The sequence below is a fragment of the Setaria italica genome, chromosome III, assembly GCF_000263155.2.
Source record: "Setaria italica strain Yugu1 chromosome III, Setaria_italica_v2.0, whole genome shotgun sequence".
NCBI classification, from domain to species: Eukaryota; Viridiplantae; Streptophyta; class Magnoliopsida; order Poales; family Poaceae; genus Setaria; species Setaria italica.
In genome coordinates, this window is record NC_028452.1 from 10,408,169 (window position 1) to 10,419,854 (window position 11,686).

The window sequence follows — 11,686 nt, forward strand, 5'->3', positions numbered from 1 at the left end:
GTGCCGTCCAGTGTGGTTGTTGTTGATGAACTATCGGCTGGGGAACCGGCACGTGTTGGTAGATCGGCGGCGGGATGACCGGGTGGTGGACGAAAGCGTGCGGCGCTTGTTGCGACACGGCCGGCTGTGTAGTCAGCATCGGTTGTCTCAGTGAACCGGCCGTTTCGTCATATAGCACGATCGGCGCAGCACCCCGAAGCGCTTCCGTTGCTCCTGCCCCCCTGCCCATCTCCGACGCGACTGGCTGATACTGTGGCATCATCGGCCGCACGGCCGATTGGAAAGGTGCCTGGATCGGAGAGCTTCCATGGCCGACCGATTGATCAGAGAGGACAATTGCATGGAGAATAATTGAATGATTGGGGCGGTGCATGCGGCTGGAGATACGGTGCGCCATTATGCCCCAGATGCATTGACGATGAAGGGGCGCTGGAGCCTCCAGTCTGAGCTTGGATCGGTTGAGGAGCCGAGTAGGGTATACTTGGAGAACTCCTGGCCGGGGCTGTGATAGGTGGAGCATATGCCGGCCTCTGGTATCCTTGGGACACGCCGTTGGCCAAGGAGCTGATGACGGCATTGTATACCGTATTAGAGATCACCGGGGATTGATCAATGAAAGCTTGGTAGACGGATTGTTGAACCATCTCGGACATCTTGCCCGAGTCCTCGGCGATTGTGATCTGGCGGGGAGTTGGAAAAGGAGCTTTCCTGATAGCTTCCCCGCTCCTGGTACGACTGAAGGATTGTAAGCATGTCTTACGGCAGTATGCTATCTACTTCTCCAACTCTTCCTTCTGGTCATCCTTGAGGTCTGCTTCTGTTACCTCGATGACGTTGTCTTCCGAGATTTCAGCAGCTTTCGACATGGTGGCGGTTGTATTGGTCCCACCAGGCGTGCCAAAAGTGTGTTGGCGCTAAAAATCAGGCGATTGAGCCTCTAGCGTCAGACACACGACCCGAGAGAATCTGCTTAACTCCTGTCAGGTGATCGCCCTGGTGCAGTTCGCGCGGCGTGCCAACCAATCTAACTTGTTGATTGGCAAGGAAAGAAACATGTCAGATCCCAGAGGTTGCGATCGGCTAAGGTTCCGATCTCGAGAAAGCTTATAAGCGAATCGACCAATTTGCTGTAATAAAGAAATCGGCAATAATACAGCCGATTACCAGGCAATGTTGACAAAGAGAACTGCTAGAGTAATTTAAACAACGTTACAGTAGCAATACTAGGAATAGATCTGAATCGGCTATGTGGAAAGCGGTAAATTAAGTAACAAGATATGAGAAAGCCGAAAGTTCTAATTCCAAGCTGGATAACTGGTGATAAAACTAGAACAACAGGTAAAACCTAGAATTCTAGTGAATATCGATAACTGGTGAATAAATCTAAACGAAACAACAGCGGTGCGCCCGAAGTTAAAGCTTAGATATTACTCAATAAGCGGAACTTACAGAATCGGCCGGAGATCAAGTTGATGCAGCCCCACCAACCCGTACGAACTCGTGAAAAGAAGAAAAGTATTGGCGAAGTCGCCTGCTCGAAAGTAAAGTGCGAGGAAATAGTAGGTTGTTGTATTGATTTGATGATGATTACAGATCTATGAAGGCGGCTATTTATAGCCTGTTACAACAAATCTCTTAACCGACTAGGACTCTATCTCTAATTTTAAACAAAAACGAATATTTACAAGTATGATTCGTGTCGGAGTTGACTGCTATGTTCCGTGGGCCGTCTCCTTTTAATCCTCGTGATCAGAGCCTCTCGATCGGCCGATTTCCATCAACTCCCTTCGCCGAAACACTGCGGCACCAATCAGCCGACCCTCAACTGTAGCACCAATCGGCCGATTTCCAATCGTGACCTCCGCGCTTCGCCGCATCACCTGATTCCTTCCCTTCTTGATGCCGATTTCATACGTGTCAAAATCTGGCATCAACAAGAGGCTTATGTGAAGTCAAGGATAGGTTACATGAAGACCAACAAGGTGGCTGTCCAAGCTGACACAAGTTACATGCGCAAGACCTTGAGTTGAGACACGTTACATGCGCAAGACCTTGAAAAAAAAAGAGAAGCGTCGGAAAGAAAGAAGAACTATCAGATTGTTGATATGCACAAGTGTTGAACCTGCACATCAAGTTGCGTAATAAGTGTGCTATCCTTCTATTGGTGCATTTCTTGCTAGGTGAGTTTCAATGTAACCCGCCACTCCCTAGCGTAACCCTTGTTTGCGTCAATTCTGAAATTTCGTTTGCGCGGGTGTTGCTTTGGTTACATCATTCATATCTCGTGATCAGCACTAGGCATTGGATCTCTAGTTTGGCTTGCTACTTACCTTTACAACAACTAGAATTCAGATTGCTCCTTGTGCATCTTTCCCCACCGAGCTCCACAGATAAGCCATTGTAAACTAAACACAAGCCGTGTATTCGCTTAACCATCACTCTTTTTACCACCACACATAGTACTTTTGTAATCTGCAAGCGAAGTTGTGAGATCCACATAATTTTCCATTCCACGTATACTTGTTGTTCGTGTTTTTACTAACCATTCTGGAAGATGTTTGAACAACCCGACCTTGAAGATTGTGTCACCATGGTACAATTCAATGAAATGAGGGGAAGCATAGAGGAGAGACAAAATAGATTATCCAATGATTTGCAAGCCATTATAGAGCAGCTACGACATATTCCTCGTGCACCTGAAAATGCAAGTAACCATGAAGATGGAGTTGAAGAAACCGAAGAAGAAGCTACTGATTGACTTGCTAGAGAACAACAAGAATGTCGAGAGCGAGCTGCTCTCCATGCTAGGAGACCTGCAGTCCAGGGTGTGGAAATGGAGGTAATGGAGGTGGTCATGGAAGAGGAAGAGGTCGTGGAAATGAAGGTCATGACCATGCTGAATTTGATGATGAGTACGAAGAAGAAGAGGTTGAACAGCCCCAAAATTATGGCCGTCATCATCGAGGCAATCATGAACGTAACCAGCCCAATGAGGAGAGGTTTGGCAAGTTAAAATTCACCATTCCCAAATTTGATGGAGGATCTGATCTGGAAACTTATCTCACATGGGAGTTGAAGGTTGATAAAATTTTTTGCTTGCATAATTACTCTGAAGAGAAGAAGATGGCAATGGCTGCACTTGAGTTTGATGACTATGCTCTAATCTGGTGGGAGAAAATGCTCAATGATAGAGAAGAAGCAATCAATGTATTTGAAGATCAAGAGCAATCAATTGCAAGATTCATGTCTGGTTTACATCGCAATATTCAGCGCATTGTTGAATTTCAGCCGTACCACAATCTTATTGAGTTGGTACATCAAGCAAGCAAAGCTGAGCGCCAATTGCAGCAAGACATGAAGAGCAATAGAGGAGGTTCATTCAGTGCAAAGGTTACCCCAAGTGGAAGAAAATTTACACCAAGAAGTAATGCAAATCGAGTGCAATCACCAACTCAAGTGGTGGTTCACGCTCTACTTCGCATGCTGCTTCCAGTGGGAAAGACTTGGCTGCTCAAAGTGAGAAGAGCAAACCTGCAACATCATCATCTACATCAATGACTTCCACAGCAAAAAGTAGTGGAATTCAATGTTTCAAGTGTGGAGGTCGTGGTCATGTTATAAGGGAGTGCTCAAACAACCGTACCATCATTGTCAATGACCATGGAGAGTATGAATCTACTAGTGGAAGGAGCATGAAACTATTAATGAAGAACAACTTGAGGATGCTATTAAAAATGAATATCAGCCCTTATGTGAATTTGAGAGAGGTGTTGCTCTTGTTGTAACTCAAATTTTGAGTGTGCAAATGAAGGGCGGCACAATTTATTCCAAACAAGAGCCAAGGTTGAAGGCAAGGTATGCAAGGTGATCATTGATGGTGGAAGCTGCCACAATCTTGCTAGCCGTGAGATGGTTGATGAACTTGGCTTGAAGTTGCTGCGACATCCTCATCCATATCATGTACAATGGTTAAATGATATTGAAGATATCAAGATTGGATATAGGGTGAAAGTTCCATTCAAAGTTGGTGAATATGTTAACACCATAGAGTGTGATGTGGCGCCAATGACAGTATGCCATCTGCTGTTGGGAAGGCCATGGCAATATAACTGTTCACCTCTACATTGTGGTCGCACAAATCAATACACCATCAAGTGGAAGGGAAAGAGCTTGATACTTAAGCCAATGGCACCTCAACAAATCCTAGCTGAACACTTGCAAAAGAGCTCTAAAGTAAAGGGTGAGAGTGAGAAAGAAAGAGAGAAAAATAATTTGATTGTGGTCCACAAATCGGTAAGTGAGAGCCACAAGCCAAATGAGAGAGATCAAAAGAAAAGAGAGGGGAATAATCTGATAATGTTAGTCACCAAATCGAGAGATGTGAGGCGCAACCCATACCAAACATTCATTGTACTTGTGTACAAAGACAAATTGCTTTCAGCTAACAACATAAGATCTCTTCCTAGTGTTATTTCACATCTTTTGCAGGACTACAAGGATGTCTTTCCAGAGAAAACCCTTGCTGGACTGCCACCATTGTGAGGCATTAAGCATCAAATTGATCTCATTCCAGGGGCTGCATCGCCCAATCGTCCATGTACCGCACCAATCTGAAATAAACAAAGGAAATTCAAAGGCAAGTACAAGCACTTTTAGATAAAAGTTTTGTGTATGAAAGCGTAAGTCCTTGTGATATCCCTGTTATTTTGGTTCCAAAGAAAGATGGTACATGAAGAATGTGTGTGGATTGTAGAGCCATCAATAATATCACTATTCTCTATCGACATCCTATTCCTAGGCTAGATGATATGCTTGATGAATTGAGTGGTTCTATGATATTTTCCAAATTGATTTGCGTGGTGGTTACCATCAAATTCGAATGAAAATTGGAGATGAGTGGAAAACTGCTTTCAAAACAAAGTTTGGGCTATATGAAGGGTTAGTTGCCTTTTGGTTTGACTAATGCCCCTAGCACTTTCATGAGATTGATGAATCATGTCTTGAGAGTTTTCATTGGAAAATTTGTTGTTGTTTACTTTGATGACATCTTAATTTACAGCAAGACATTGGAGGAACATGCTGAGCACATACAAGTTTTGGATGTGCTTAGAAAGAACAATTGTTTGCTAACCTTGAGAAGTGCACCATTTGCACACATCAAGTTGTGTTTCTTGGTTTTGTTGTCTCTGGACAAGAAATTCAAGTGGGCGAATCCAAGGTTGCAGCAATCAAGGAATGGCCAACACCTGAGAATGTAAGACAAGTGAGAAGTTTTCATGGCCTTGCTGGTTTTTATAGAAGATTTGTCAAAGAGTTCAGTACCGTCACTGCTCCATTAAACGAGTTGATGAAGAAAGGTGTTGTGTTCAAATGGGGTGAGCCACAAGAAAAAGCTTTCCATGAATTGAAGAAACGGTTGACGAAAGCACCCCTACTTGTGTTGCCAAATTTCACAAAAACCTTTGAGGTTGAATGTGATGCAAGTGGGATTGGAATTGGAGGAGTGCTCATGAAAGATGCAAAACCAGTTGCATACTTCAGCGAGAAGTTGGGAGGAGCACAGCTGAATTACTCCGTGTATGATAAGGAATTGTACACTTTGGTAAGAGTAAGAGTATTTGAGACTTGGCAACATTATTTGTGACCAAAAGAATTTGTTATCCATTCAGATCATGAAGCTTTGCAACACTTGAAAGGCTAAGCTAAACTGAACCGTCGACATGCCAAGTGGGTTGAATTTATTGAGACTTTCCCATACATTGTGAAGTATGAGATAGGTAAAGATAACATTGTTACTGATGCTTTATCCCGCAAAAAATATTCTGTTGAATCAACTTGAGGTAAAAGTGATGGGAATAGAGAGCATAAAAAAATTATACTCTGTTGTTTATGAATTTTAAGAACCTTATGCCAAATGTACAACAGGGAAAGGATGGGAAAAATACCACATGCATGATGGATTTTTATTTCGAGCTAACAAAATTATGTGTTCCAAATTGTTCTGTTAGACTTTTGTTGCTGTAGGAAGCACATGCAGGTGGTTTGATGGGTCATTTTGGGCGAGATAAGACCTATGAGATGCTGGGCGACCACTTCTATTGGCCAAAGATGAGAAGAGACGTTGCGAGACTTGTGCAGTGTTGTGTCACATGCCACAAAGCTAAGTCAAAGCAGAACACTCATGGCTTATACACTCCATTGCTTATTCCTAGTGTTCATTGGGAGGGCATTAGCATTGATTTTGTTTTGGGTTTACCTAGGACAAAGAGGGGGAGGGATTCCATTTTTATGGTTGTTGATAGGTTCTCAAAAATGGCGCATTTCATACCCTGTAATAAAAGTGATGATGCTTCCCACATAGCTACTTTATTTTTTAGGAAAATTGTGAGGTTGCACAGAATGCCATGGACCATTTTTTCAGATCGTGACACTAAGTTTGTGAGTTATTTTTGGAAGACACTTTGGGCAAAACTTGGAACGAAGCTGCTGTTTTCTACCACATGTCATCCGCAAATAGATGGACAAACTGAGGTGGTGAATCGAACACTTTCAATGCTATTGCGAGCTGTGATAAAAAAACAATTTGAAGGAGTGGGAAGAGTGTTTGCCGCATGTTGAATTTGCATATAATAGGGCAATACACTCTACAACCAAAATGTGTCCATTCAAAATTGTTTATAGTTTCAAACCAAATACTCCCATAGATTTGTTGCCATTACCTTTGCAGGAACGAAGTAACATGGAAGCCTCCAAGCGTGCTGCATACATAAAGAAGATACATGAGAAGACCAAGGAAGAACTTGATAAGAAGGTGAAGTATTTTGCAGCCAAGGCAAACAAGCATCAGAAGAAAGTGATATTTGAACAGGGTGATCTAGTTTGGGTACATCCACGTAAGGATCGCTTTCCTGAAAGGTGTAAATCAAAGTTGATGCCACGAGGAGATGGTCCATTCAAAGTGATGGCACGAATCAATGACAATGCATACAAGATTGACCTTCCTGAAGATTATGGTGTCAGTACAACATTCAATGTTGCTGATCTATAACCATTCATGGGCTTAGAAGAATTAGAGTAGAGGATGACTCCTTTTCAAGAGGGGGAGGATGATACGGACACCCCCCCCCCCCCCCAATCCTAAAACATCATACGTAAACCATGAACCAGTTACACAAGTGGATGAACAAGCCACACCAAACAATGTAAACCAAGGGCCGGTTACACGAAGTCGTGCCAAGAAGCTACAACAAGAGGTGAATTCTCTCCTTGCTGAATTTAAGTTACACACGAATGAGAATTGTTTACTATCTAAGTGTTGTACTCTTATTATTTTAAGGTTTACACATGAGGTCATAGATGACACTCGGTGGAGAAAGGTTACATGAAAAAAGAAGAGGCTTATGTGAAGTCAAGGATAGGTTACATGAAGACCAACAAGGTGGCTGTCCAAGCTGAGACAAGTTACATGCGCAGGACCTTGAGTTGAGACAGGTTACACCTTCAACTTCTCGTGCAAGTCTGTACCAATCTGCAAGGACTCGCGGTACATGATACACATGATTGGAAGCTCACTCAAGTCTAGTTTCCAACCCAACAAACAGCTCGTCATTTGGACTTCCCAATATGGAGTAATGGTCATTTTAATGACCACTGCCAGAAGTTGAGGAGATGCACCAGAACTGACGGGAGTTGCTTCTCGGGATGACCTTTTAGCTAGCTTATCTCCAGAAACTTCAAGTCAATTTCACACCCAACTTGGAGGAATGTTCCTAGTATAAATACCCCATGTATCTTAGAGATTACACAAGACTTTCTGATAATGAAATAGAACCCCTTTTGTTCAGCTATGTGCTAACAAATTCAAAGAGGGATCTCTACCCCTTTGCTCTTGTGATTTCCTTGAGGGATTACAGAAGCGGCCGTGTCATCAGCTCCCAATTGGTGCTCCTGATCCATTGATTCCAGGTTGTGTTGGTTGATTCTTTGAGAGTGTAGTTGGGCGAATCCTCGATTCAGGTTGCCGGTTAAAGATGGTAGTTGCCAGTGGATCCAATTAAGCACTGATTATGACAGAGACAAGAACCTGCGAAGTATCTTCCAAGCATCGATCCTAGTTCAGCTAGGTGATGGTAATGCGGCTCTTTTCTGGGAGGACAACTGGCTGGGGGACTCCTCACCATGCTTCCTCGCACCAGACCTTTGTGCTATGGTCAAACCCAAAACAAGAAGAACCAGAACCGTAGCGGCTGCCCTGACAGACAAGGTGTGGATTCGCGATATTGTCGGACGAGCTACAGTCAGCGGCATTAGGCAGTATGTCCAGCTTTGGCATACGGTTGCCACTGTCCATTTGCAGGCCGGCGTCGAGGATGTCATCTCCTGGCGTTGGGAAGCCTACAGGACATACTCCGCCCGATCGGCATACCATATGTTCTTCCGTGGCTCCACTGTTTCGCCGATCTTCAGGACCGTGTGGTGCACTTGGGCACCCTTGAAAGTTAAGTTCTTCATTTGCCTCGCGGCCAAGGGTAGGATCTGGACCGCCGCAAGGCGCAAACGGCATGGGTTGCAGAATACTGATGAGTGCAATCTCTGTGGCCAAGAAGCTGAAACGGTGGATCACCTATTCAGTCATTGCGACTACTCCCGTCAGGTGTGGCTTCAGGTTGGGCTAATGACTAACAACCAGTTACCGAACCTCACCCCAAATTCCAACTTGATTGATTGGTGGTTGTCTATCCGTGCTAATATGACCAACATCAAAGCTAGAGGCCTGGATTCTACAGTCATGCTGGTCTGCTGGAGGTTATGGAAAGAGAGGAACGGCCGAGCCTTTGCAACTGACGTTGCTAGAACACCGCAACAGCTCATGCCGCTCATTGTCGAAGAAGCATCGCTTTGGGCTCAAAGTGGTGCCCGAAACATGGAAGCTTTTGGTTGGAAGCCTCCTAATCATTAGCTAGCATTGCAAATTCTATGTCTTAAATTCTGCTAGTAGACGCCCCCCTTTTAACAAATGTAATCTCTGTCTATTTCCACTACCGTGTGCTAGTGCTCGGTTAATAGCCCGCGTTGTACAAACATCGTTTTTACCTTCCTCTTAATTGAATGATGCGCAGTTCTCCTGCGTATTCTAGAAAAAAAAAGATGGTGGTTGGCTTCAAGTTTTATTTGACAGGTTGCACTAGTTATCGCTGCTTGCAACAAGTTATCTTGGCTGTTCTATAGCTAGTTATCTTGTTCGGGATCCTACGTCATGAAGATCGGGACAACATCCGTATCAACTTTTCTCTTTTTCCTACCATTAAACTTTAGCAAATGAAAATAAACAGCATACTGGGTTTTAACAAAGGAAGGTCATGAGCTTAACACTGTAGCAATTACTCTGCTGGAATGAAGTGTGTAGGCGCAAAGAAAAAGAAATATGGAGCTTACCTGAAAGACACAAAAATAAATAATTTAGGAGTAGACAACCATCCTGCACACAATTTGAAACGAATGTTGAAAGAGAAGTTGATCATTGACGATATGAATGAATGAGAAAAAGGAAGGAACGTCAAGAAAGAAAGAAAAGTAGTTTCATCATTAACATACATTAGTGGCAGCAAATAAGCATAGCCGAGTGGTCTTAATATGATTTTTTTCAGCATCCTTCAAATATATCCATACAAATAAGCATAGCCAAGAAAACTATGAATTATCCAATTTAAGGACACTAAGATATATACCTTATACAGAAAAATTGAACATTAATTAGCAAAACTTTGATATCTGAATAGACATAGTTTATGAAGGCTCATTACATGAAAAAAAAAAGATATTACTCAAATGAACAAATATTGAAATGACAGGAAAGGCAAGATATATAATTAGAACAGCTCATTTCACTCCATACAAATAAATATGTAAAAGACATCCAATGAGAGCATCTAACCCATTTTACATATACAGATAATTTTCCATATCTATTTAGTAAGCAATGAAACAAAGGAGTATTTCATCAGGTCTTTGGGAACAGATGATATAACATATCAATAGTTGCACTGAATGCCACAGATTGTGCTAATGGACCTTGTAACAAACTTTTCTGTAAAGAGAAACCTAGAAATTTATGATTTGTAGGCAATTATCTCAAACATTCTTCCATAAAATTCTGTGAGTCTCCATCAACTTGAAAGGCAAAGTTTTAGATAGTGCTAGTTTGTGAGTATCCTTCTAACATGTGGAAAATACAACTCACTCCAGAACATCATCCAATAGATAGGCTGAGTGGTTCACAGAGCACTCAGACTGAAACAGAGCTTGCTGCACATGCCAAAAGTGAAGGTACGGAGTCATGTACTGCAGCCACAAATTTATTAAGAGGACACCAGTTCAATTGGTTGGTTCGCTATATCACCATAACAGTTGGAATAGTTTCCAATTATTGAAGAAAAGTTGCCCTTTCACACTCTCATAGAAGCAGCACCAAGATATCGTTATCTGGCTGAGCAGCAGACCTCAAGGAGGGCTTTCAGAAATGGAAGGCAAAAATATGCATGGCTATGAAACTGAAAGGAACATTTACCTGCAAAATAGAATAATAGAGATCTCAACGTGTCCTATGAATTTCTCATACTGATTACAAAGGCCATCGGGGATATGTATTGAAAAAAGATGCAATGAATTTATCATCTGTAACGGTCATTTAATCAAGCACCTAAAGTGCAAGTACTGGCAGCAGCAAGAACAACAAAATCACCTCGGCCATGACCCATGAGGACGGTGGCTGAGTCGATGGGCATCAAGCATGGCCGTCGGCAACGCGCTCCTGGCACAAGGGCATGGTGCCTTGGTGAGCTCAGTGGCAGCGCACAGAACAGGAAGCACAGCACGGGCAGGCGCACCAGAGGATGATGGAAGGGGACGAACCTCGATCTCAACAGCTGCGAGCGGTCATGGACCTCATGCATGGCAAAGATGGCGGTGTGAGCCACCGGCCAGTGCTCTCTTCACCTCGTCGTCACTTATCGTGGCCGCGCCGCTCGACCATGGCCCGACCGGTCGGTCCTGTTGAATGTGCCGCTCGCACCACCAACAGACCGGGCGGGGCATCCCGTCGATGCCGACTGACTGCACCACCAACATCGCCCGCGCCTCCGAGGCGACGACCAGCGCCGCTCGGACCAGCCTGGCCCGCCGCCCGCACCATCGTGGTTGCTGACGGCAAAAGGAACGAAGTTGGAGCTGGCGGCGGCGGATCCAGCACAGGGCAGCCAAAGGCCCCCGATTTGTAAGATGAGGCGGAACGTTGGCTCGGAGAAGGCCGGCGACGGCGCGAGGAGGAGAGGGTGAGGAGGCGGCGACGAGGTGATGGCGTGCGAGGTGAGGACAAGACCGAGGCGTGACCAAGCAGATGCAGGCGATTTCGTGCGCGGGCAAGGATGACGCGTAGGTCTCACGCGTTGGCCTGCGTTGAACGGATGAGTCTACGGAAAACTGCCGCGTGCCGACACTCGCGTGGCTCCGTGCGGTAAATATTTTTCCTTCACGATAAAGTCACACGCGGCATGACAGGATTGGCCAATCAACCGAGAGGCTCCGGCAGACCTCCAAATCTTCCAGCGATATAACTACAAATAGGCATGCTAGTTTGGCAGGCTGTAGCTGTGGTTAACATAGCTGTGGCTATGGCTTCTTCGATGAA

The 11,686-nt window shown here is 44.2% G+C and overlaps 1 protein-coding gene across 12 annotated transcripts; it reads right to left on the reverse strand.

Annotated features, from left to right (window-relative positions):
* Window positions 1-4,316: 4,316 nt before the first annotated feature.
* Window positions 4,317-11,473, reverse strand: LOC101769982. Of its 12 annotated transcripts, XM_012844873.2 has the most exons (6): window positions 10,912-11,473; window positions 10,742-10,810; window positions 9,436-9,478; window positions 6,720-6,758; window positions 5,132-5,246; window positions 4,317-4,610 (listed from the first exon to the last, which is right to left on the reverse strand). In XM_012844873.2, the coding sequence occupies exons 2-6, from the start codon at window positions 10,782-10,784 to the stop codon at window positions 4,554-4,556; spliced, it is 297 nt and encodes a 98-aa protein (XP_012700327.1). In that variant the 5' UTR covers window positions 10,785-10,810; window positions 10,912-11,473; the 3' UTR covers window positions 4,317-4,553. The 12 variants fall into 12 exon arrangements, 4 of the variants coding, with proteins under 4 accessions (XP_012700327.1, XP_022680836.1, XP_012700326.1 ...); XR_002676902.1 differs by having other exon boundaries at window positions 9,595-11,473; XM_022825101.1 differs by lacking the exon at window positions 9,436-9,478.
* Window positions 11,474-11,686: the final 213 nt, after the last annotated feature.

Bases quoted from the DNA above. Each gene is read 5' to 3' on its own strand.
- LOC101769982 (XM_012844872.2), bottom strand. From the start codon at position 10,952: ATGCATGAGGTCCATGACCGCTCGCAGCTGTTGAGATCGAGGTTCGTC. The intron at 9,479-10,741 runs GTGATTTTGTTG...AATTGTGTGCAG, and splicing joins CCTCATGGGTCATGGCCGAG to GATGGTTGTCTACTCCTAAA. The intron at 4,611-5,131 runs GTTAGCAAACAA...TGTTTATTTCAG, and splicing joins CAAATGGTGCACTTCTCAAG to ATTGGTGCGGTACATGGACG.